The sequence below is a fragment of the Pogoniulus pusillus genome, unplaced genomic scaffold (assembly GCF_015220805.1).
Source record: "Pogoniulus pusillus isolate bPogPus1 unplaced genomic scaffold, bPogPus1.pri scaffold_66_arrow_ctg1, whole genome shotgun sequence".
Lineage (NCBI taxonomy): Eukaryota > Metazoa > Chordata > Aves > Piciformes > Lybiidae > Pogoniulus > Pogoniulus pusillus.
The window spans coordinates 522,641-546,857 of NW_026974715.1; the positions used below are offsets into that span (position 1 = coordinate 522,641).

A 24,217-nucleotide genomic window follows, 5' to 3' on the forward strand; every position below is an offset into this window, starting at 1 on the left:
TCCCAGAAGGGTTTCTGATCTCAGGCACCAAACTCAGCAGGCTCTGGCAGGGCTGGGAACAGGCTGGCAATGACAGGACAGGGCCAGCTGAGCGTTCCCAGTGAGTCAGGAAGCTGCAGGCAAAGGTGTTCAGCAAAGGAGGTCTCTGTGCTGTTGCTGTGCTGCCACAGCATCACTCAGAGCTGTGCTGCACGCAGAGGTTTGCAGGCTAATGGAGTCAATTAGCAGCCAGCCAAAGAAATGTATAACCCAAAGGGCTGCTGAGGGAACAGGGAGCTGTGCGTGGGCAGGCAAAGCTGAGGAAGGAGAAGAGGCTGCACAGAAGAGATTGGAACCAGCTCCTGACACAAAACACTGCGTGAGAGAAACAAAGGCAAGTGGGAGCCAGGTTGAGAGTGGTTGCCAGAGGTGGAGAGCTTGGCTGGAGGCAAGCACGGGGTGAAACACGGCTGCTGGCAAAGGGGCCCGGCCCTGGCAGGGACAAAAGTGCCCATCAGAGAATTACAGAGTGCTTTGGGTGGGAAGGGACCCTTCAAGGTCATCCAGGCCAACTCCCTTGCAGTCAGCAGGGACATCTGCAACTACAGAAGGTTGCTCATAGCCCCAAAGTGACCTGGCATGGGGCAGCTCCCACCTCTGAGCACCCTGGGGACAGGGTCTCACTACCCTCAGTAGTAAACATTTCTTCCTTCTCTCCAGTCTCAATCTCCCTCTTTTAGTTCAAACCACCACCCCCTGTCCTGTCTCAACAGGCCCTGCTCAAAACTCTGTCCCCAGCTTTCTGACCAGCCCTTTAAGCACTGCAAGGCCACCAGAAGAGCTCCCTGGAGCCTTCTTCAGGCTCAACACCCCCAACTCTCTCAGCCTGGCCTCCCAGCAGAGCCCTTCCAGCCCTGCCAGCATTGCTGTGGCCTCTGGCCCTGCTCCAGCAGGTCCCTGTCTGTGCTGTGCTGGGGACTCCAGAGCTGGCCCCAGCACTGCAGGTGGGCTCTGAGCAGAGCAGAGCAAAGGGGCAGGATCCCCTCCCTGCCCCTGCTGCCCACACTGCTGGGCTCAGCCCAGGACAGGCTGGCTCTGGGCCGGCAGTGGTCAGAGCTGGCTCATGCCCAGCTTTACACTCCCCAGCACCTCCAATCCTTCTCCTCGGGGCTGCTCTCCAGCCCTTCCCCACCCCCACCCCCCAGCCTGTCTCCATAGCAGGCTATGCACCGACACAGGCTCAGGACCTTGCCCTTGGCCCTGCTGAGCCCCATGAGGGTGGCACAGCCCCTTCTCCTGCCTGCCCGTTCCCTCGGGAGGAGCCATCGCCCAGCCGTCTCACCGGCAGCGCAGGCTCCCGCAGGCGCTCGGTGCCCCTGCCCACGCCGCCGGTGCAGCTGCTGCGCAGCCGCGGGCCCAGTGTGCCCCACACGCTCCGTGAGAGCACAAGGGAAAGGCTCTGGGGCTGGCCTGAGCCTCTCCAAGTGTCCCACCCTGCCCCTGAGACCCTCAGCAGCGCCTGCGGGCGCTGGAGCAGCGGCACAAGCCCCTCCGGCGCCCGGCAGCGCTGAGCCCCGCCGGTCCCGCTCCCTTCCCCGCCTCCTGCCGCCCTCCCCGGGGCGGCTCCTGCGCCCACCGCTCGCCAGCAGCGCCCGCCCGGGGCCAGCGCCCCCCGGCCAGCCCAGCGCCGGTGCCGGGGCTCTGCGCCTGGGCAGCCGCTCCCGGACACGGCAGCTGCTCCCGGGGCGCTTGGGATGGGAGTCTGGGGCGGGGAGCGCAGCCCTGGCGCTGGCGCTGCGGCAGCTGCTCGGGCACCAGAGGCGCTCCCTGCAGGGTGAGCGTTTGAGGAATTCCTTTTTCTCTTCCCTACCCACAGAGGGATAAACCTTTCTGTGCGTCTGAGCGAACAGGTCATTCCCAGCTCTGCGGCAGCGCTCCGGGCAGGCAGGCTGGGGTGCTGGGACACCCAGGCTGGGACACTCTGGCGGCCAAGCTGGGATCTTCTCCTAGCGTAGAATCATAGATTGTCAGGGGCTGGAAGGGACCTCGGAAGATCGTCTGGTCCAGCCCCCCTGCCAGAGCAGGATCACCCAGAGCAGATCACACTGGAATGCATCCAGACGGTTCTTGACTAGCTCCAGAGAGGGAGGCTCCACAGCCTCCCCAGGTTGGGTCCTTTGACAGCCAGGTTGGGATGCTCCAAGATCCAGGTTTGGGTACTCTGACATCCAAGCTGGGATGCTCTGACACCCAGCCTGGGATTTCCCAGCGTCCACATTGGCATCCAGTGGCAGCCAAAGCCCGCAGGCAGCTGTGGCTTCTGCTTCCTCCACACGCAGAGCTTTCAGCTTTTGAAATCCCTTTTCCCCCAGGGCACTCCTGTCACTTTGGGGGGTTCCATGGAGCTGTGGAGATAATGGTGTGAGCTGAGTGGATAGAAAGCCTGTGTCCACTGCTCCTCATGGAGAAAAGCAGCAATGCTATGCCCAGGAGTAGCTTTTACCCTTTCCTGCTGTTAGTCATTTTCAGAGTGAGATGTTGCCACTGCTTGGCTGTCACCTAATGTGATTGTCATGCTTGGGCTGCAGAGTGGCACTGCCAGTGGGGCTGTGGCAGCACCAGAGAAAGGTTCCACTGCTTTCAGGCATTAATAAAGCTCCTAAGCACAGGCACCTGTGAGCTCTTGCAGAGAAAAAGGAAAGCTCAGGAGCAGCAGCAGCCTGGAGAAGGGGATGGAGGCTGCTGGCAGCAGCCACCTCAGACATACAGGGGACACGTGGAGGACATCACACTTTAGACACAGGCAGAGGGGAGGAGAGGGAAAGTGGAGGGACAGTGAGGGCATTGCAAGCTGCAAAGGACACCAACCAGAAGACATACAAGTTGGAAAAGGAGTTTATTTGATGTGGCTTTTTAAAGCTGTTTCAGAGGCAGTGACCATACAAGCACCAGCACAGTGCTCAGGCCAGACAAGAGCAGAGCTCTCTGGTGCTGCCAGCTTGAGTGTGTCTGGGAGGTGCCTGAACGCATGGCCTGAAGGCCACCTTTAGAGTGTTCAGTGCACCAGAGGAAGGCAAAAAACCCCCGGGGACACTGCAAAGGCCATCACGGGGAAAAAAAGCCTCCTCCCCTAGCTGCAGGGTGTGAGACATCTTCCTGTGGCATGAGCAGGAGGCAATAAAGCAGCCAAGAGGGGCCAGAGGAGCCTTTGCAAGTGGCCATGCTCAATGATGCAGAGAAAGGCAAAAACCCCCCTGGGGACCAGTGCCAATCTGCCCCGGGGGGGGAAAATTCCTTCCTGACCCCAGAGCAGCGGCGATCGGCAACGCCCTGAGCACTGAGCAAGCCCTGCTGCCTCCTGCCAGCCTGCCAGCAGAATCCCAAGCCCTGCTCACCCTCAGCCTGAAGTTTGCCAGAGTGGCCAAATGTCGACCTCAGGAGCAAGAATCCTGCCATGCCTGCCAGCAGTGCAGGGGTGCCCCGAAGCTCTGCCACCTCCTCCAACAGTTCTGCACCCCATTCCTTAGCACTGCAGGCACTGCATGGGCAGGGAATGAAGATGCTGAAGCTCTGCAGGGCTCCTCAGGAACACACTCCCCTCAGCTTGCCAGCAGAGTCCAGCCTCAGGCACCGACACAAGCAATGACTTCTCCTCTCCACCAGCGTGTGTCAGCCTCTGCTCTTCCTCTCGCAGCTCTCAGCAGGTAACTCCACTGCCTCTGCAGCGCCTGCAGCCACAAGGCCACTGCTGAGGGGCACAGGTGAAACGTCCCTGTCCTTCCCGGGACACAGCAGAGCCTGGATCCTGCTCCTGCATGGGCACCTCGGAGAGCAGCAGGTGGAGCACAGGAGCATCCTTCCTGCTGGAGAGATCATTGCCTCCAAGGGTGAACTGAAGGCCACCTCTGGAGAGAGCTGTCCACAGGACACCTGTGGAGCACAAGGGTGCCCTGTCCTGCCCCTGCAGACACTTTGCTCCCTCTGGATGAGTGGCCACAAGGCCACCTTTGGAGACAGTGGCCCAAAGGCCACCTGTGGAGCACAAGGGTGCCCTGTCCTGCCCCTGCAGACACTTTGCTCCCTCTGGATGAGTGGCCACAAGGCCACCTTTGGAGACAGTGGCCCAAAGGCCACCTGTGGAGCACAAGGGTGCCCTGTCCTGCCCCTGCAGACACTTTGCTCCCTCTGGATGAGTGGCCACAAGGCCACCTTTGGAGACAGTAGCCCAAAGGCCACCTTGGAGCACAAGGGTGCCCTGTCCTGCCCCAGCAGACACTTTGCTCCCTCTGGATGAGTGGCCACAAGGCCACCTTTGGAGACAGTTGCCCAAAGGCCACCTTGGAGCACAAGGATGCCCTGTCCTGCCTGTGCAGACACTTTGCTCCCTCTGGATAAGTGGCCACAAGGCCACCTTTGGGGACAGTGGCCCAAAGGCCACCTGTGGAGCACAAGGGTGCCCTGTCCTGCCCCTGCAGACACTTTGCTCCCTCTGGATAAGTGGCCACAAGGCCACCTTTGGAGACAGTGGCCCAAAGGCCACCTGTGGAGCACAAGGGTGCCCTGTCCTGCCCCAGCAGACACTTTGCTCCCTCTGGAGGAGTGGCCACAAGGCCACCTTTGGAGACAGTGGCCCAAAGGCCACCTGTGGAGCACAAGGGTGCCCTGTCCTGCCGGTGAAGAGATGACTCCCTCTGGATGAGTGGCCTCAGGGCCACCTTAGGATACAGTGGCCCAAAGGCCACCTGTGGGGCACAAGGGTGCCCTGTCCTGGCTCAGCAGAGATTACTCCCTCTGGATGAGTGGCCACAGGGCTACCATTGGAGACAGTAGCCCAAAGGCCACCTGTGGAGCACAAGGGTGCCCTGTCCTGCCCCAGCAGACACTTTGTTCCCTCTGGATGAGTGGCCTCAGGGCCAGCTTTGGAGACAGTGGCCCAAAGGCCACCTGTGGAGCACAAGGGTGCCCTATACTGCCTGTGCAGACACTTTGCTCCCTCTGGATGTGTGGGTAGTGTGGGAAGCTTTCTCCTGCAGCGGAGCATGAAATGTAAACATCAGGCCCTGTGATGGGAAGTGTCCTTGGGTCTTACTGATTCCCAGGGGCCTAAGCTGGCAACCATGAGCAACCCACGCACAGCTGTCAGGGGGTGGAATCTGCCGGCCCCCGGGGCGGATGCAGCCCCAGGGGGCTGACCCTGGCCAGCCCCCCTGGGTGGTACTCACAGGTTGTTTACCACAGGTAACCTATCTCTGCCTTACACAGAACTTGGGGCCAATCTGTACTGTCCACTTGTGCCAGCCCCAGGCTGGCTGGAAACACCTCCTCTGAGCACTATATAAGACACTGCACTACCCTAATAAAGCTGTACTGATGCACAGATGCCTGGAAGCTGCTGTCTCGAGTCGTCAGTACCCGATCTCGCCTCTCGCCAGCCTCCCTACCCCGACAGAAGCACAGCTTATACATCATAGAATCTTAGCCTGGCTGGGGCTGGAAGGGACCTTAAAAGATCATCTTGCTCCACCCCCCCTGCCAAGGGCAAGGTCCTATAAAAAAAGCCAAGAATTGGTTTTACTATGGACCAAATCTTCAGACACAAATCAGTCCAAATAGAACTGATCCAGGGAAAGAAAAAACAATCACAGAACCATGGAGTTGTTTGGGTTGGGAAACATCTGCCCCAGTGCCTGACCCCTCTCTCAGGAAATGTTTTTCCCCATATCCAGTCTAAACCTCCTCGGGCACATTTCAGGCCACTTCCTCTCATTAGAATCACAGAATGGTTTAGGTTGGAAGGGACCTCAAAGATCATCCAGTTCCACCCCCCCCTGCCACAGGCAGGGACATCTCCCGCTAGAACAGGTCACTCAAGGCCTCATCTAACCTAGCTTTGAACAGCTCCAGGGAGGGAGCATCCACAGCCTCCCTGTGCAGCCTGTTCCAGTGTTTCACCACCCTCACTGCAAAGAACTTCTTCCTTCTAGCACCTGATATGAGGGGAAAGGACTAACCCCAGCATGATGCAGTTCAGGATGCTGCAGCTGTGTTTCACTCACATCCTTCTCCTGCCTTCCCTCCCGCTGCTCCTACAGGTCTCACTGAGCCTCTGCGCTCAGCAGTCTCATTGCAGAGGCCTCCTCCTGGTGCAGGGGAGGGGTAATGTGTTGTGAGCTGCCATCCTCTGGAGCCCTCTGCTGGGAGAAGTATGGGGCTAGTGTCGATGCTATCTTCTTCCTCACTGTAGAGCCCAAAGAACTCTGGAGTCACGTTGAGGTTTTCTAGCTCACTTTTGTACCCTTCTCTTCCCTTCCCTGCTCTGCAGCTCCATGCTGCATCCAAATTCCCCATGCAGGACGTTCTTTACCCATGCTGGATGTTATTTCTGTGCTCTCTTTGTTACCCCTGTGCCTTTGTGCAGCTCCAGCTCTGCCTCTGTTACTGCTGTCTGTGCAAGCCTATGGCTGTACCACACAGAGGGAAGCAAACATTAACCATGCATAGAGTCACAGGATCACAGAATCAACCAGGTTGGAAGAGACCTCCAAGATCATCCAGTCCAACCTATCCCCCAGCCCTGCCCAGTCAACCAGACCATGGCACTAAGTGCACACCTCCAGGCACGGTGCCTCCACCACCTCCCTGGGCAGCCCATTCCAATGCCAATCACTCTCAGGGAAGAACTTCCTCCTAACATCCAGCCTAGACCCTGCCTGGCACAGCTTGAGGCTGTATCCCCTTGCTCTGTTGCTGGTTGCCTGGCAGCAGAGCCCAACCCCACCTGGCTACAGCCTCCCTTCAGGTAGTTGCAGGCAGCAATGAGGTCACCCCTGAGCCTCCTCTCTTCCAGGCTGCACACCCCCAGCTCCCTCAGCCTCTCCTCACAGGCTTTGTGCTCCAGGCCCCTCACAGGCCTCTGTCGCCCTTCTCTGGACACCTTCCAGCACCTCAACATCTCTCTTGAATTGAGGGGCCCAGAACTGGACACAGCACTCAAGGTGTGGCCTGAGCAGTGCTGAGTACAGGACAGAGTAACCTCCCTTGTCCTACTGGCCACACTGCTCCTGAGCCAGGCCAGGATGCCATTGGCTCTCTTGGCCACCTGGGCACACTGCTGCCTCAGCTTCAGCTACTCTCTACCAGTACTCCCAGGTCCCTTTCCTCCTGCTGCTTTCAGCCACTCTGTCCCCAGCCTGTAGTGCTGCTTGGGGTTTGTTGTGGCCAAAGTGCAGAACCCTGCACTTGGCCTTGTTAAATCTCATCCCTGTGCCCTCTGCCCACCCATCCAGCCTGGCCAGGTCCCTCTGCAGGGCTCTCCTACCTTCCAACAGCTCCACACCTGCTCCTAGCTTGGTGTCATCTGCAAACTTACTGCTGCTGGACTCAATCCCCTCATCCAGATCATCAATAAAGATATTGAACAGGACTGGGCCCAGCACTGACCCCTGGGGCACACCACCAGTGGCAGCTGCCAACTGCATGTGGCACCATTCACCACCACTCTCTGGGCTCTGCCATCCAGCCACTTCCTGACCCAGCACACAGTGAATCTCTCCAAGCCATGAGCTGCCAGCTTGGCCAGGAGCTTGTTGTGGCAGACAGTGTCAAAGGCTTTGCTCAAGTCCAGGTAGACTCCATCCACAGCCTGCCCCACTGTCACCAGGCAGGAACCTTGTGCTGGAGGCGTTTTTAGGCCTCCCTATTCTGTGAAGGAGAGATCTGCTTCTGGCCTGGACACTGGGGTGGAGGCTGCAATCCGATGGTCTGTGGGAAGAGAGCTGCCAGCAGCTGCTTGGATGGAGTGGAGAGCAAGGGGAGGAGGAGAAGAAAGGTGGCTGTGGCCCTGGTTGCAGAGTGCCTGCAGCTGGCAGAGAGCCTCTCAGCAGCCCTGTACAGCTGGAGGAAGAAGTGAGCTCCTGAGAGGCAGTGATCTGTGGCCAGTGCAAAAGCCCCACGTGCTGGAGAGTAAGCACAGGCTGCTGGCCTTGGGTCGCTGCCTCCAGGCTGGCTTAGAGGGCTGGGATGGAGACCTTCTGGAGATGAAGGCCTTCAGCTGTGGGTGAGTGCAAGGTGTGCTCAGTGCTGGCTGCCCCTCAGACACGCAGCAGCAGGAGTGTGCCATGGGCTGGAAGGCTCCCGATGGGGAAGGCTACTCCGCTGAGTGCAGCTACGCTGAGAACAGTCTCCAGCACAGGTGGGGATGGCAAGGTGAGCTCTGGCTGACCTCCTGGGGGTGAACATCTGCCTTGGCGCTGGGTACTGCCCTGCTCTGAGACAGAGTGAGCTCAAGGGGAGAGAGAGAAGGAAACCAGAGCCCTGTGGGTTGAGACAAGGAGAGTTTAATGCAAAGTAACTCAATGTACAGCACCTTCTGAGCAAGCAAAGCAAACCAAGGCAGCAGAACACACTCAGCAAACAAAGCAGCAAGTGGCAAAGGGCAGTGTCCAAGCCAAGTGAAAGAGACACAGACCCCAACCCAGAGAGTGGAAGAAAGCCCCCCAGAGCTGAACTCCAAGCCTCCCCACCCTCTGCTCCAGCCAGCACTTGTGCTACAAAGCTGGCGTGAGCAGCAGGGCAGCAGATTCTCATCAGCAGGCTGAACAGGCTGCCCCAGCTGCTCCCTGCCAGCCCAGAGCAGCACAGGTGTTTGTTGTAGCCTTGCTCCATCAGTCTCGGCCAAACCAAGGCCATGGCATCTTCACAAGACCTCCTCAGCTCTTTTGCAGCACAGCTTTGGGGGGCTCCAATTAAGACACAAAACTGCTGATGTGGCCTGGGTGCTGCAGTGACCTGGGCCCTGAAGCTACTGAATCAGCTTGCAGTAAGCCAGGTGGCTCCCCCGCCGCTGGGGACAGCAGCAACAATGCCCTCAGCCTCTGGCGGCTCTGCAGGCTGCTCACTGCAGTCTTAGGGTTGGGGGTGCTGCACAGCACCCATCTGAGGAGGGGACTCAGTGCCCCCTGGCTGCGTTTGCAGATGGCACCACATTGGGTGGCAGTGCTGACCTGCTGCAGGGCAGGAGAGTCTGCAGAGGGATCTGGACAGGCTGCATCAATGGAGCAAGGTCAGGTGTATGAGGTGTAACAGAGCCAAGTGTGGGGTCCTGCACTGGGGTCACACCAACCTCAGGCAGCACTGCAGGCTTGGGGCACCTGGGGGTGCTGGTGGCATGCTGGCTGAGCACGAGCCAGCAGTGATGGGGCAATACACACAGGCAGCAGTGCCTGTGGAAGCTTGGCACTCTTGGTGCTCTGCAGCCTGTGTTGGGTCAAGAGAGGCCCTTAGAGGTGTCCCAGGGCCATCCTCTGTGAGGAACAGTCACTTGGCTTTCCTCCCAGCCCACTGCACTTGGGGCTTTTGTCCTCTCCTTGCCATGCCAGCTCATGCAATGGAACATCCACAGCAGTGGCTCGAAGGTGTCTGAGCAGCATCTTCCCAGCGCAGCCACAGGTCCCTCTGTGCTGTGCGGGGGCAGTGGCTACAAGCAAGTCCAGTTCCCTGGAGCAAAGCTCTTTGCTTTTGGCTCTGAGGGCACCTCCACGGTGCCCTCTGCTCCTGCTGGGGGAGTCGTTTTGAAGGTAAGCCTGAGGTGCTCTCAGTGCTTCCACACAAGCTCCTGTAACGAGGTTGCAGCAGCAGCAGCCACTGGCAGTTGGGAAGCAGCAGCTGCTCTCTGTGCAAGCTGCTGCTGGGTTCATGCACTGTGCACTGTAGCATTGCCTGCTGCTGAGCAAGGCTCTGACCCCTCTGCTGGCATTTGGCCCTCTGGCTGCAGCATGCACACTGCTGCTTCCCAAAGCTGCTCTGCAGCACTTGTCCTTAGGGTCTAGCTGAGCACAAAGCTCAGCTTTCATCTTTTGAATCTATTGATGCAGCTCAGCTCAGTGCAAAATGTGTGCCTGGTGCCTGCAGCTTCTCCTTACCCTGCCCTGTGAGCTACCTGAGGCTGTGTTAGCCTCAGCCTGATCCAATCTTCCCCTTGGAGGCTGCAACCCAGGCCCAGGCTGAATGCTTCCCACTCTCCAAACTGCTGTGCCACAGTAACAAAAGGTTCCCGGTGCCACAGCCCTGCCCTGCCTCCTCTGGGCTCAATGCCCAGCAGCAGAAGCCATTGCAAGGTAGAGTAGGTGCAAAGGTTCCTTTGCCCCTGGGGCATTCAGGAGCAGCTCCTCTAACAGGAGCTATAGTTGAGCCACCCCCCCGCCCCCCCCGCCTCTCTGTCTGTCTCCTCCCCCCGACACTCCTGCCCCTCTGTCTGACTCCGCCCCCACCCCCGCCACCTGTCTCACTCCTCCCATCCCCCTGCCCATCTATCTGCCCCTCCCTGCCTCTCGCTCTCTGCCCCCCTCTCTTCTCTCCCCTTCTCTTTTCTCCGCTGGGTAAATGTGTGCCTGGTGCCTGCAGCTTCTCCTTACCCTGCCCTGTGAGCTTCCTGAGGCTGTGTTAGCCTCAGCCTGATCCAATCTTCCCCTTGGGGGCTGCAACCCAGGCCCAGGCTGAATGCTTCCCACTCTCCAAACTGCTGTGCCACAGTAACAAAAGGTTCCCGGTGCCATAGCCCTGCCCTGCCTCCTCTGGGCTCAATGCCCAGCAGCAGAAGCCATTGCAAGGCAGAGTAGATGCAAAGGTTCCTTTGCCCCTGGGGCATTCGGGAGCAGCTCTACTCACAGCAGCTATAGTTGAGCCTTATTTGCTTGGCCTCAGCCCCTGCTCTTACCCTGCCTCCTGCAGCCTGCGACTGCTTCTCCGTGGCCGAAGCAGCAAAGTGGGGAAGATCTCAGCGTTGTGCTTCATTCCCTATCAGCATTCCCAAGGGAGTCCCCAGCAGGCTTTGGCTGGGCTGCACCGCAGCCAGGTGCTTGCAGGCGTGGGGGCAATGCCTCTGCTGCAGAAACCTGCCCCTGAAATCTGAACTTTCTGCCTTGCAGTCAAACAGTGAGGAGAAGGTTCTGGAGAGCTGCCTCTGCTTGGCAGGACACTGAGCTGCTCTTGTGCCAGTGCACTGCAGTGCAGCCATGGGCTGTGGCAGCTGCCTCACTGCCTCCATGCATGGCAAGGTTCAATAACAACCTCACTGGCTCCAGAGTCTCAACGTGGGCAGTGCTGCAGGGGCCAGAGCAAGAGCCGTGACAGAATCGCTGCCAACTGCACAGCAGCAGCTGCGTGGGACAGAAGGCAGCAACAGTGCTGCTGCTGCTGCCGGCAGCTTCAGCTCTGCAGAGGCTGAGGTGGAGCCGAGGCAGGCGGCAGCACAGGGCCTGGAGCTCAGCCGGGGCAGAGGGGGAAGAGCTGTGCCAGAGCAGAGCTGTGTGCGGGCAGAGCCTTTGCTGTGCCCTTGGCTCCTCTGCCTCTCTCTGCCGACAGCCCCTCCCCTCTCTACCTCCTCCCCGCCCCCCTCCCCTGCCCCCTTCCCTCCCCCCTCCCATCCCACCTGTAGAACTCCGACCCCACCCCTCTCCTGCCTAAGCCCGCCCCACCCCCCCGCCTGTCTAACTCCGCCCCCACACCCCGCCTGATTAACTCCGCCCCCACCCCCCCGCCTGCCTAACTCCGCCCCCACACCCTGCCTAACTCGCCCCCACACACTGCCTAACTCCGCCCCCACCCCCCCGCCTGTCTAACTCCGCCCCCACCCCCCCGCCTGTCTAACACCGCCCCGACCCCCCCGCCTGCCTAACTCCGCCCCCACTCCCCCGCCTGCCTAACTCCGCCCCCACCCCCCCGCCTAACTCCGCCCCCACCCCCAGCCTGACTAACTCCGCCCCCACCCCCTGCCTAACTCCACCCCCCTCCCCTCCGCCTGTCTAACTCCGCCCCCAACCACCATCTATCTCCGCCCCCACCCCACACCTGACTTGCTCCGCCCCCACCCCTCCGCCTATCTCCGCCCCCACCCCCAGCCTGCTTAACTCCGCCCCCACCCCCCAGCCTGCCTGACTCCACCCCCACCCACCCGCCTGCCTAACTCCGTCCCCATCCCCCCGCCTGTCTCACTCCCCCCCCAACCCCTCCGCCTTAACTCCGCCCCCACCCCCGCCTGTCTAACTCCGCCCCCACCCCCCCTCCTAACTCCGCCCCCACCCCCCCGCCTACCTAACTCCGCCCCCACCCCCCAGCCTGCATAACTGCGCCCACACACCCCCGCCTGTCTAACTCCGCCCCCACCCCCAGCCTGTCTAACTCCGCCCCCAACCCCCCGCCTGTCTAACTCCGCCCCCACCCCTCCGCCTGCCTAACTCTGCCCCCACACCCTGCCTAACTCCGCCCCCACCCCCCCCCGCCTGTCTAACTCCGCCCCACCCCCCCCGCCTGCCTAACTCCGCCCCCACCCCCCAGCCTGCATAACTCCGCCCACACACCCCCGCCTGTCTAACTCCGCCCCCACCCCCAGCCTGTCTAACTCCGCCCCCACCCCCCCGCCTGCCTAACTCCGCCCCCACCCCGCCTAACTCCGCCCCCCACCCCCCCGCCTGTCTAACTCCGCCCTCAACCACCACCTAACTCCGCCCCCACCCCCCCGCCTGCCTAACTCCGCCCCCACCCCCGCCTGTCTATACTCTGCCCCCACCCCCCCCGCCTGCCTAACTCCGCCCCCACCCCCGCCTGCCTAACTCCGCCCCCACCCCCGCCAGCCTAACTCCGCCCCCACCCCCGCCTGCCTAACTCCGCCCCCACCCCCCTCCTGCCTAACTCCGCCCCCACCCCCCTGCCTAACTCCACCCCCAACCCCGCCTGCCTAACTCCGCCCCCACCACCTAGCCTGTGTAACTCCACCCCCACCCCCCAGCCTGCCTCACTCCGCCCCCCACCCCCCCGCCTGTCTAACTCCGCCCCCACCCCCCAGCCTGTCTAACTCCGCCCCCACCCCTCCGCCTGTCTAACTCAGCCCCCACCCCCCCCCCGCCTGTCTAACTCAGCCCCCACCCCCCCCGCCTGTCTAACTCCGCCCCCACCCCCCGCCTGTCTAACTCCGCCCCCACCTCCCAGCCTGTCTAACTCCGCCCCCACCCCCCACCTGTCTACCTCCGCCCCCACCCCCCGCCTGTCTAACTCCGCCCCCAACCCCCACCTAACTCCGCCCCCACCCCCCGCCCGCCTACGTAACTCCGCCCCCACCCCCTGCCTAACTCCGCCCCCCACCCCTCCGCCTAACTCCGCCCCCAACCACCATCTAACTCCGCCCCCACCCCCGCCAGCCTAACTCCGCCCCCAGCCTCCCGCCTGCCTAACTCCGCCCCCACCCCCCAGCCTGCCTAACCCCGCCCCCAACCCCTACCTAAACTCCGCCCCCACCCCCCACCTGTCTAACTCCGCCCCCACCCCCCGCCTGTCTAACTCCGCCCCCACCCCCCAGCCTGCCTAACCCCGCCCCCAACCCCTACCTAAACTCCACCCCCCAAACCCCGCCTGCCTAACTCCGCCCCCACCCCCCAGCCTGCCTAACCCCGGCCCCACCCCCCCCGCCTGCCTAACTCCGCCCCCACCCCCAGCCTGCATAACTCCGCCCACACCCCCCCGCCTGTCTAACTCCGCCCCCACCCCCCGGCTGCCTAACTCCGCCCCCACCCCCCGCCTGCCTAACCCCGCCCCCACCCCCCGCCTACCTAACTCCGCCCCCCACCCCCCCGCCTGTCTAACTCCGCCCTCAACCACCACCTAACTCCGCCCCCACCCCCCCGCCTGCCTAACTCCGCCCCCACCCCCTCGCCTGACTAACTCCGCCCCCACCCCCCCGCCTGCCTAACTCCGCCCCCACCCCGCCAGCCTAACTCCGCCCCCACCCCCGCCAGCCTAACTCCGCCCCACCCCCCGCCTGCCTATCTCCGCCCCACCCTCCGCCTGCCTAACTCCGCCCCCACCCCCCCGCCTGCCTAACTCCGCCCCACCCCCCGCCTACCTAACTCGCCCCCACCCCCGCCTCCTAACACCCGCCCCCACCCCCCGCCTGTCTAACTCCGCCCCACCCCCCTGCCTGTCTAACTCCGCCCCCACCCCCCCCCTGCTAACTCCGCCCCCACCCCCCCCGCTACCTATCTCCTGGCCCCCACCCTCGCCTGTCCTAACTCCGCCCCACCCCCCCGCCTGTCTAACTCCGCGCCCAACCCCCACCTGCCTAACTCCGCCCCCACCCCCCGCTGACTAACTCCGCCCCCACCCCCCTGCCTGTCTAACTCCGCCCCCACCTCCCCGCCTGTCTAACTCCGCCCCCACCCCCCACCTGTCTACCTCCGCCCCCACCCCCCCGCCTGTCTACCTCCGCCCCCAACCTCCACCTAACTCCGTCCCCACTCCCCCCGCCTACGTAACTCCGCCCCCACCCCCTGCCTAGCTCCGCCCCCACCCCTCCGCCTAACTCCGCCCCCAACCACCATCTAACTCCGCCCCCACCCCCGCCAGCCTAACTCCGCCCCCACCCCCCGCCTGTCTAACTCCGCCCCCACCCCCCCGCCTGCCTAACTCCGCCCCCAACTCCCACCCAACTCCGCCCCCATCCGCACGCCTGACTTGCTCCGCCCCCACCCCCCCGCCTGCCTAACTCCGCCCCCAACCCCCACCTAACTCCGCCCCCCGCCTGTCTAACTCCGCCCCCACCCCTCCACCTGACTAACTCTGCCCCCACACCCTGCCTAATTCCGCCCCCACCCCCCCGCCTGACTAACACCGCCCCCACCCCCCCGCCTACCTAACTCCGCCCCCACCCCCCAGCCTGCATAACTCCGCCCACACACCCCCGCCTGTCTAACTCCGCCCCACCCCCAGCCTGTCTAACTCCGCCCCCACCCCCCCGCCTGCCTAACTCCTCCCCCCCCCCCCCCGCCTGCCTAACTCCGCCCCCACCCCCCCACCTGCCTAACTCCGCCCCCACCCCCCCGCCTGTCTAACTCCGCCCCCAACCACCACCTAACTCCGCCCCCACCCCCCCGCCTGCCTAACTCCGCCCCCACCCCCGCCTGTCTATACTCTGCCCCCACCCCCCCACCTGCCTAACTCCGCCCCCACCCCCGCCTGTCTAACTCCGCCCCCACCCCCCTCCTGTCTAACTCCGCCCCCACCCCCGCCAGCCTAACTCCGCCCCCACCACCTAGCCTGTGTAACTCCACCCCCACCCCCCAGCCTGCCTCACTCCGCCCCCACCCCCCCGCCTGTCTAACTCCGCCCCCCCACCCCCCAGCCTGTCTAACTCCGCCCCCACCCCTCCGCCTGTCTAACTCAGCCCCCACCCCCCCGCCTGTCTAACTCAGCCCCCACCCCCCCGCCTGTCTAACTCCGCCCCCCCCCCCGCCTGTCTAACTCCGCCCCCACCTCCCAGCCTGTCTAACTCCGCCCCCACCCCCACCTGTCTACCTCCGCCCCCACCCCCACCTGTCTGACTCTGCCCCCACCCCCCGCCTGTCTAACTCCGCCCCCAACCCCCACCTAACTCCGCCCCCACTCCCCCCGCCTACATAACTCCGCCCCCACCCCCTGCCTAACTCCGCCCCCAACCACCATCTAACTCCGCCCCCACCCCCGCCAGCCTAACTCCGCCCCCACCCCCCCGCCTGTCTAACTCCGCCCCCACCCCCCCGCGTCTAACTCCGCCCCCACCCCCCCCCGGCTAACTCCGCCCCCAACCCCAAGCTAACTCCGCCCCCATCCGCCGCCTGACTTGCCTCCCGCCCCCACCCCCCCCCTGCCTAACTCCGCCCCCAACCCCCACCTAACTCCGCCCCCCCGCCTGTCTAACTCCGCCCCACCCCTCCACCTGACTAACTCTGCCCCCACACCCTGCCTAACTCCGCCCCCACCCCCCCCCGCCTGACTAACACCGCCCCCACCCCCCCGCCTACCTAACTCCGCCCCACCCCCAGCCTGCATAACTCGCCCACACACCCCCGCCCTGTCTAACTCCGCCCCCACCCCAGCCTGTCTAACTCCGCCCCCCCCCCCCGCCTGCCTAACTCCCCCCCACCGCCCGCCTACCTAACTCCGCCCCCCACCCCCCCGCCTAACTCCGCCCTCAACCACCACCTAACTCCGCCCCCACCCCCCCGCCTGCCTAACTCCGCCCCCACCCCGCCCCTGTCTATACTCTGCCCCCACCCCCCCCACCTGCCTAACTCCCGCCCCCACCCCCGCCTGTCCTAACTCCGCCCCCACCCCCCTCTGTCTACTCCGCCCCCACCCCCGCCAGCCTAACACCGCCCCCCCCACCTAGCCTGTGTACTCCACCCCCACCCCCCAGCCTGCCTCCTCCGCCCCCACCCCCCCGCGCCTGTCCAAACTCCGCCCCACCCCCCAGCCTGTCTAACTCCGCCCCCCCCCTCCGCCTGTCTAACTCCGCCCCCACCCCCCCGCCTGTCTAACTCCGCCCCACCCCCCCGCCTGTCTAACTCCGCCCCCACCCCCGCCTGTCTAACTCCGCCCCACCTCCCAGCCTGTCTAACTCCGCCCCCACCCCCCGCTGTCTAACCTCCGCCCCACCCCCCACCTGTCTACCTCTGCCCCCACCCCCCGCCTGCTAACTCCGCCCCAACCCCCACCTAACTCCGCCCCCCACTCCCCCCGCCTACGTAATTCCGCCCCCACCCCCTGCCTAACTCCGCCCCCCACCCCCCCACCTAACTCCGCCCCCAACCATCATCTAACTCCGCCCCCCACCCCCGCCAGCCTAACTCCGCCCCCACCCCCGCCAGCCTAACTCTGCCCCCACCCCCCAGCCTGCCTAACTCCGCCCCCACCCCCAGCCTGCTTAACCCCGCCCCCAACCCCTACCTAAACTCCGCCCCCACCCCCCCTCCTGTCTAACTCCGCCCCCACCCCCCGCTTGTCTAACTCCGCCCCACCCCCCCGCCTGCCTAACTCCGCCCCCACCCCCCTGCCTGTCTAACTCCGCCTCCAACCCCCCGCCTGTCCAACTCCGCCCCCACCCCCCAGCCTGATTAACTCCGCCCCCACCCCCCAGCCTGCCTAACTCTGCCAACAACCCCCACCTAACTCCGCCCCCACCCCCCGCCTGCCTAACTCCGCCCCCACCCCCCCGCCTGCCTAACTCCGCCCCCACCCCCCCGCCTGCCTAACTCCGCCCCACCCCCCGCCTGCCTAACTCCGCCCCCAACTCCCACCTAACTCCGGCCCCATCTGCACACCTGCCTAACTCCGCCCCCACCCCCCTGCCTGTCTAACTCCGCCCCCAACCCCCCGCCTGTCCAACTCCGCCCCCACCCCCCGCCTGATTAACTCCGCCCCCACCCCCCAGCCTGCCTAACTCTGCCACCCACCCCCACCTAACTCCGCCCCCACCCCCCGCCTGCCTAACTCCGCCCCCACCCCCCGCCTGCCTAACTCCGCCCCCACCCCCCGCCTAACTCCGCCCCCACCCCCCCCCCTAACTCCGCCCCCACCCCGCTACTCCTCCCCACCCCCCGCCTGTCTAACTCCGCCCCACCCCTCCGCCTGTCTAACTCCGCCCCCACCCCGCCTAACTCCGCCCCCACCCCCCCGCCTGTCTAACCCCGCCCCCAACCCCTACCTAAACTCCGCCCCCACCCCCCCGCCTGCCTAACTCCGCCCCACCCCCCCGCCTGCCTAACTCCGCCCCCACCCCCCGCCTGCCTAACTCCGCCCCCACCCCCCCGCCAGCCTAACTCCGCCCCCACCCCCCGCCTGCCTAACTCCGCCCCCACCCCCCCCTGCCTAAACTCCGCCCCCACCCCCCGCCTGCCTAACTCCGCCCCCCACCCCCCCGCCTGCCTAACTCCACCCCCCACCCCCCGCCTGCCTAACTCCGCCCCCACCCCCCACCTGCCTAACTCCGCCCCCACCCCCCAGCCTACCTAACTCCGCCCCCACCACCTAGCCTGCCTAACTCCGCCCCCACCACCTAGCCTGCCTAACTCCGCCCCCACACCCTGCCTAACTCCGCCCCCCACCCGCCCGCCTAACTCCGCCCCCAACCACCACCTAACTCCGCCCCCACCCCCCCGCCTGCCTAACTCCGCCCCCCACCCCCCCCCGCCTAACTCCGCCCCCACCCCCCCACCCCTCTCTCTGACTCCGCCCCCACCCCCTCCGCCGGCTGGGCGGTAGGAGGCAGAGAGGAGCAGGGCAGGGGCAGAGAAAGGGGCAGGAAGAAAAGGGCCGAGAGAGAGGCAGAGCAGCAAAGGCAGCAGCAGCTCTTTCCCTCTGCCCCAGCTTAGCTCCGGGCACTCTGCTGCCGCCTGCCCCTGCCCCACCTCAGCCTCTGCAGCAGCCCTGCTGTGCCCCCAGCAGCTTCCCTCCCGCTGCTCCCCACCGCTGCCTAGGCCAGCACAAAGCTCAGCTTTCAGCTTTTTCATCCAGTCCTGCAGCTCAGCTCAGTGCAAAATGTCTGCTGCTGCCTGCAGCTTCTCCTGACCCTGCCCTGTCAGCTTCCTGAGCCTGGGCCAGCCTCACCCTCATCCGCTCTGCCCCTTGGGGGCTGCAGCCCAGGCCCAGGCTGAATGCTTCCCACTCTCCAAACTACACCCTCCAGCTCTCCAGAGTAACCTTTTGTTGCTGTGGCACAGCCCTGCCCTGCCTCCTCTGGGCTCAGTGCCCAGCAGCAGAAGCCACTGCAAGGCAGAGTAGATGCAAAGGTTCCTCCACCCCTGGGGCACTCAGGAGCAGCTCCAGAGCTGAGCCTTACTTGCTTGGCCTCAGCCCCTGCTCTCACCCTGCCTCCTGCAGCTGCTGCAGCTCAGCTGAGGCCAGCAGCCTGCGACTGCTTCTCCGTGGCCCAAGCAGCAGAGTGGGGAAGATCTCAGCCTTGTGCTTCATTAGCAGTGGGGAGAGGGACATGGAGTCCCCAGCAGGCCAGGTGCTGCTGCCTCTCACTCCTCTCCTTGCTCAAACCTGCAGGGGGCCCAGCAGAGCGAGGGAGGTTCCTCTCCCTTCCTACTCCACTCTGCTGTGGCTCTGCAGAAGAAGGTGAGGCTGGAGCAGAGGCCAGAGCCAGCACAGGGCCTGCTGATCAGGTGGCACAGACTGGCCAGGGCTGTGCCAAACCAGAGCAGTCTTCTGGCAGAGCTTTTGTTGTGCTTTTTCTTTTGCCTTCTTTCTCTCCCACTCTTTCTCTGCCTCACTTTTTCTCTCCTCGTTGGTTTTTGCCTTTAGCATTGCTGCTTTCTTTCCCTCTCTTTTCACCTGCCTCAGCTCTGTCTCGCTGTCCTGTCTCCAGCTCTGTCTCAGCTGGGCTGCTGCTCCTTGCTCCTCCAGACCACAGCGGCCTGCATCCTGCTGCTTCTCCCTCTCACGGACACTCAGCTGCCATTCACTCTCTCTCCCCGGCCGTGGCCTCAGCTCTGCCTCATCCAGAAGCACCTCCAACCTGCAGGCAGCAGTTGGCCTTTGCCATGTGCCCATGCAGGCAGCACAGCTGTGCCGTGCTCCATGGGCCAGCAGTCAGTGACAGCAGCCAGCACTGCCCCCAGCACCACACCCCACACGCAGGGCCTCAGCTTTCCCTGAAGGCAGGCAGAAAAGCCTTCCTGCCCTCCCAGGGGCACTGCAGGCAGCCTGCACCTGCCAGGCCCTGTGCAGCTCTGGAAGCCCAGGGGCTGATGTGCAGAAGCACCTTGCAAGCTCCAGTGCCAGGCCTGGCTCTGCTCGCAGGCAGCTCCCTGCACGGGGGCACAGCAGAGCTGGGCTCAGCTCCGCTTCCACTCAGGGGCACTGCTGGAGAGCAGCACACAGCCAGGCCTGCTACCTTGTGCCTGCCCACGGCCAACTCTCTTTGCCACGCTCCAGCCAGGAATGCCTCCCTGCAGCTTGCCATCGAGGCCAGGTCCTCCGGCTCTGGGCACTGGCAGTGAGTCCCTTCTGAGTCCTGGACGTTCATCTTGGGAGGTCTGCTCGCTGCAGTATGGAGCTGCACCTTCTGGCCAAGGCATCCACAGGCACTGGAGCAGGAAGGTGAGCACAGTGCAGGCAACTAAAGAACTCCTGCCACGCTCTGGGCCTCCAGGGGCAAGCACCCAGCAGCACCAGAGCCCAAGGAAAGCCTGCAGCCAAAAGTACCAAATCCCTGTCCCACAGCACTGCCTCAAGTGCTGCCTGAGCTCCCAGCCTCGGCCCTGCTCCAAACTGCAGCATCCCTGCCAACTCCTTCACAAGGGTGCCATTGCCTGGCACTTGCTGCCATCTCACCACACAACTCTCAAAGCCACACAGCTGGGCAGCAGGCCAGGAGAGCAGCCTCCAGGCAGCAGAACAGAGGAACTCATCTCTCCCAGGCTCTCCAGGAGCACCTCGCCTCCAAACCCCCCCACACCAACCCCCAAGCAACCAGGCTCTGACTGGCTTACCGAGGCAGCAGCTTGCAGGTCTTTATGAAGGGCTGCAGTGCTCCTGGCTTGCTCCTGGGCTGTGCTGCTCAGCCTGCAACGTTCACCTTGGACCCTGACAAGCAAGCACAGGCCTCAGCACAGAGGTGCACAAGAGCACCAAGCCCCAGAGAAGCCTGGGACACAACCTCCCCTACAGCAAAAGCAGCTCTGGCCACCCTGTGCTGCCTTGCTGGGACACAAGAACACAGAGGGCAGAGCCTGGCTCCACTCTGAGCTCCTCACCGCTGCAGGCCTCCTGCCAGCTCTTGGACAGACGCAGTTCCCCTGCAGGCATCCTCCAGGTGGCCCTGCGGGTTCTGCCCTGCTGTGTCAGACCCAGAAGCAGTGCTGGGAAATAAACACACCTGTCCTCCTGCTCCAGTGATGGACAAAGGGACCTCACTCTCAGGCACCTCTCTAACTGCAGGCCCCAGGCTCACAAAACAAAGCTGAGTCACTCCCAGGTCACTCCCTCTGCTCTTGGGGCACAGTTGGCTCGAGTGCACTCAGACAGCTGTAGGGCAGCCACCTGCTGCCAAGAGAGAGGCTTTCTCCATACCTTAGCTTCAGATCTCTCCAGCTCCTCCTGCAAACTGACATTCTCCCTCTGCAGCTCACTGCTCTCCTGCTGCAGGCAGCTGCTGGAAAGCTTCTGGGCTTCGTGGGAGGACTCTGCCAGAGGCTGCACTCTGCCAGCGTGCACAAGCTCCTGCTGCAGCTGCAGGACCTTCTGTTACAGAAACGGAGTTCCATGAGCAGGGAGAGGTCAGGCAGAAGCACACAGGAGGAAAGAGGCTTTGACTCAAGGCACTGTGTCATTACCTGGCTCTTCAAAGTGCTCAGCAGAGCAGGGCAGGCGATTCTGCCCTTCCACTGCACTCTGCTGTGGCTCCTCCTCACCTGCTGCATCCAGCTCCCCAGCACAGGGAAGGCATCAACCAGTTAAGAGCGGGGCCAGAGAAGGCCACAGAAGGAGACAGGGAGCTGGAACAGCTCTGCCACAAAGGAAGGCTGAGCTACAGCTCTTCAGCTTCGCCTGAAGCAGGCTGCTGGGGGATGTCATTGCAGCCTTTCAAGGGAGAGAGATGGAGAGAGAGACGTTAGCGAGGGCTGCAGGGACAGGACAGGGCCTGTAGGTGGCATGGGCAGGAGCTGGGGGCTGCAACCGTGCAGCTGATGGATGGAGGTTCCTCTCCCCTCCCAGTGCCCTCTCTGCAGGCAGAGGACAGCAGCAATGGTTTGCAGCTCTACTGAGGGCTTTCTGCTTGAGGCTCTGCCCCTTGGACTCTGGCCTGACTCTGAAGGACGCCAGCAATGTCCATGGCTCATCTGAGCCCCTCCGAGTTCAGGGATCCTCTAAGGGGCTATGGAGAGGCCGACAAAGGCAGCCAGAGCCTGGCCCCAGCTGGGAAAATCCCCTCAGCTGTGCCCGTGCTGCCCTTTGCCGGCTCTGCCAGCCGAGGCCGTGGCAGCTTTGCCACGGGGCACTGCCCACCCCCACTGCTCCTTCGCCCCCAGCCTCTGGGCGCCGACTCTCTGCCACTCACCTCTGCCGGCTGGGAGAAGCAGAGGCGATGCAGGCTGCCGCCGCTGGCGTCTCGCTGCCGCTGGGCTCCACCGGCAGCCACCGTCGCCGAGCACCGCGGCCGGACGCCTGCAGGGCTCGGGGCGGCTCCCGCCGGCGGGACGGAGTCGGACGGCAGCCGCCGAGGGCCGTGGCGAGGCTCGCCTGGGCCGGGCCGGCTCTGCCCCCGGAGCCGCTGCCAGGCGTCTCAAGAGCCTCGCTCGCCGCCGCCTCTCGGTGCTGCAGGCTCCTGCTTTGCTCCCCTGCCTCACTGGCGGCTGTGGGGCTGAGAGGCTCCGAGCTTCGCCCTGCCCCGGCTCTGCGCTCTGCAGGCAGGAGGAGGCAGTCAGCTGAGCACACAGCACCAGCGTCAGCCACACAAACTCCTCTGCCCGGGAAGGTGCCTCTTGTTCTAGGGCCGCAACGGCGCCCCGCAACGGCGCCCCGCAACGGCGCCCCGCAACGGCGCCCCGCAACGGCGCCCCGCAACGGCGCCCCGCAACGGCCACCAGCAGCTCTTCGCCTCACCGCCGCGCTCCGGCGGCTGCACTGCGCCCCGGCTGCTATAGCAACAGGGCGGCGGACGCGCAGCGGCACTGTGACAGCAGCAGGGACAGAGAGGGGAGTGCCCAGGGTGGGGCAAGAGAGCAGACAAGGGGCAGAGCCCACCCGGGCCCAGAGCGGAGCGGGGGCTGCCTGCGCCCCCCCTGCTGCAGCTCGGCCAGCCCAGGCCCGCAGGCTGCTCTCCACCAGCACCCCCAGGGCTTTCCTGCAGGCAGCAGGACCCCAGCACACTCCCACCCGGCCTGACATCGCCCCCCGGGGCCCCGGCACACGCCGCCCCCAGGCACTCACCGCAGCCGCTCCGGTCCCGCTCCGCTGCCAGCTCCCAGCGCCCCTCTCCGGCTGCTTCCTCCGCAGCACTCTCCAACGGGGCCGCCGACCACGCCCCCCGCGCTGATTGGTCAACGGGCCGAGCGCAGCCTCCCATTGGCTGCGGAGCGCCTCGCGCCCCACCCGCTCCCGCCCCCGCGGCCAGCCCCTCCCCGCCCCTCCCTCCCGCGCTCCGCCCGCTCCGCGCAGCGCCCCTGGGGGCTGCAGTGCTGCCGGTGCCTGGCACCGCCTCGGGCTGCAGCCAGCCCCGGCCCGGCCCCGCTGCGCCTGAGGCGGGCATGTTATCAATTGAGAATGACTCAAAATCCAAGTGTCCAGGTTACAAATTGATTCCATTAGGCAAGTAGAATATGAGCAAAGTCACAGCGCTGGACGACAGGGGAGTCACCGCTCCGCCACCTGCCGTGACAAGTCTCTTCATTAGCCTATATTTATACTGTGTTGTCTGCGTTGTTCCACCCTGCAAATTACATAAACCCATCCTTTCTGCGCATGTTCCTTCGTTTGGGTTAGGGTCTGCCTTCCCTTCTGGTGGTCGTTGAGGATGAAGTAAGCAGTCCTCCTCAGGTGTCCTCTGGTTCACCCGTCTCCAAATATGGACTTCCTTTGGCTGGTTAATGTCCCGAATCCCACTTCTCAAAATTAAAGCTTAGTCCTTGGAACATGACTGATTAATGTCCGAGCCCACATGTGGCCTGTTCTCTCTTAGCTCAAAATTAAGGATGCACCTAAAGTTTTAGTCTTTGAAATACTCAGCAATTAGCTAGCTTATTCTTTGCACATTACCATCTCTAGCATGACCTCTCGGTTAGGCACATCTCCTGATTTGCAGCAGCTGTATATACACTGCCGTTTGCAGCTAAGCATGCTTAACATTCTATTCAAATGTTTCTTTATTGAATAATTACAATTACCTATTACAATTCTATTAAAATGTTTCTTTATTAAACAATTACAATCACCTATTACAGGCAGAGCCTGCGGCCCCAGCGCCGTGCGGCCGAGAGAGCCCAGCCCAGGGCCCGGGGCGTGCTGAGCGGCTCGGGGCCCCGCACGGTGCCAGCCGCGGCCGTGGCTGCCCTCACAGCAGGCCTGAATGGCAGCTGCGGCACTCAGCGGCTGCTGACGGCTCTGGCCCCAGGGAGACCCCACGGCCTCAGGCTCCCTCATTAGCGTAACCCGCCCTTAATTACCGGGGCTGGGGAAACGGTTTGGTGCAAGGGCTGAGCTCCCCCAGCTGCCTCTGCTGCCTTCAGTCTCTTACCAGGAGACAGGAAAGGGAGGGGAGCCAAGGCAGAGGCTGCAGGGGACTGGCACCGAGCGAGGCTCAGGGCTCAGGGCTGGCACTCTCCTGGCAGCAGCAGATGAGAGCAGTGCTGAGCCCGGGCCCTTTTTTGGCTCCTCTCCCTGCCACCCCACGGCTGCTCTGTGAGTATCTACCTGGCTCCACCTGCAGCAC

At 63.8% G+C, this 24,217-nt stretch overlaps 1 protein-coding gene and 1 long non-coding RNA gene across 2 annotated transcripts; both read right to left on the reverse strand.

The window, feature by feature from the left end:
* Positions 1-1,728: 1,728 nt before the first annotated feature.
* LOC135174482 (uncharacterized) lies at positions 1,729-4,644 on the reverse strand. The gene is made up of 2 exons (XR_010301926.1): positions 2,483-4,644; positions 1,729-2,384 (listed from the first exon to the last, which is right to left on the reverse strand). It is a non-coding gene; the product is annotated as an uncharacterized LOC135174482 (long non-coding RNA).
* A 3,159-nt stretch (positions 4,645-7,803) lies between these two features.
* Positions 7,804-23,038, reverse strand: LOC135174474 (collagen, type I, alpha 1a-like). Its single transcript, XM_064141735.1, has 5 exons — positions 22,720-23,038; positions 21,848-22,190; positions 20,280-20,373; positions 19,682-19,874; positions 7,804-8,292 (listed from the first exon to the last, which is right to left on the reverse strand). The coding sequence occupies exons 1-5, from the start codon at positions 23,036-23,038 to the stop codon at positions 8,144-8,146; spliced, it is 1,098 nt and encodes a 365-aa protein (XP_063997805.1). The 3' UTR covers positions 7,804-8,143.
* Between the last annotated feature and the right edge of the window lie 1,179 nt (positions 23,039-24,217).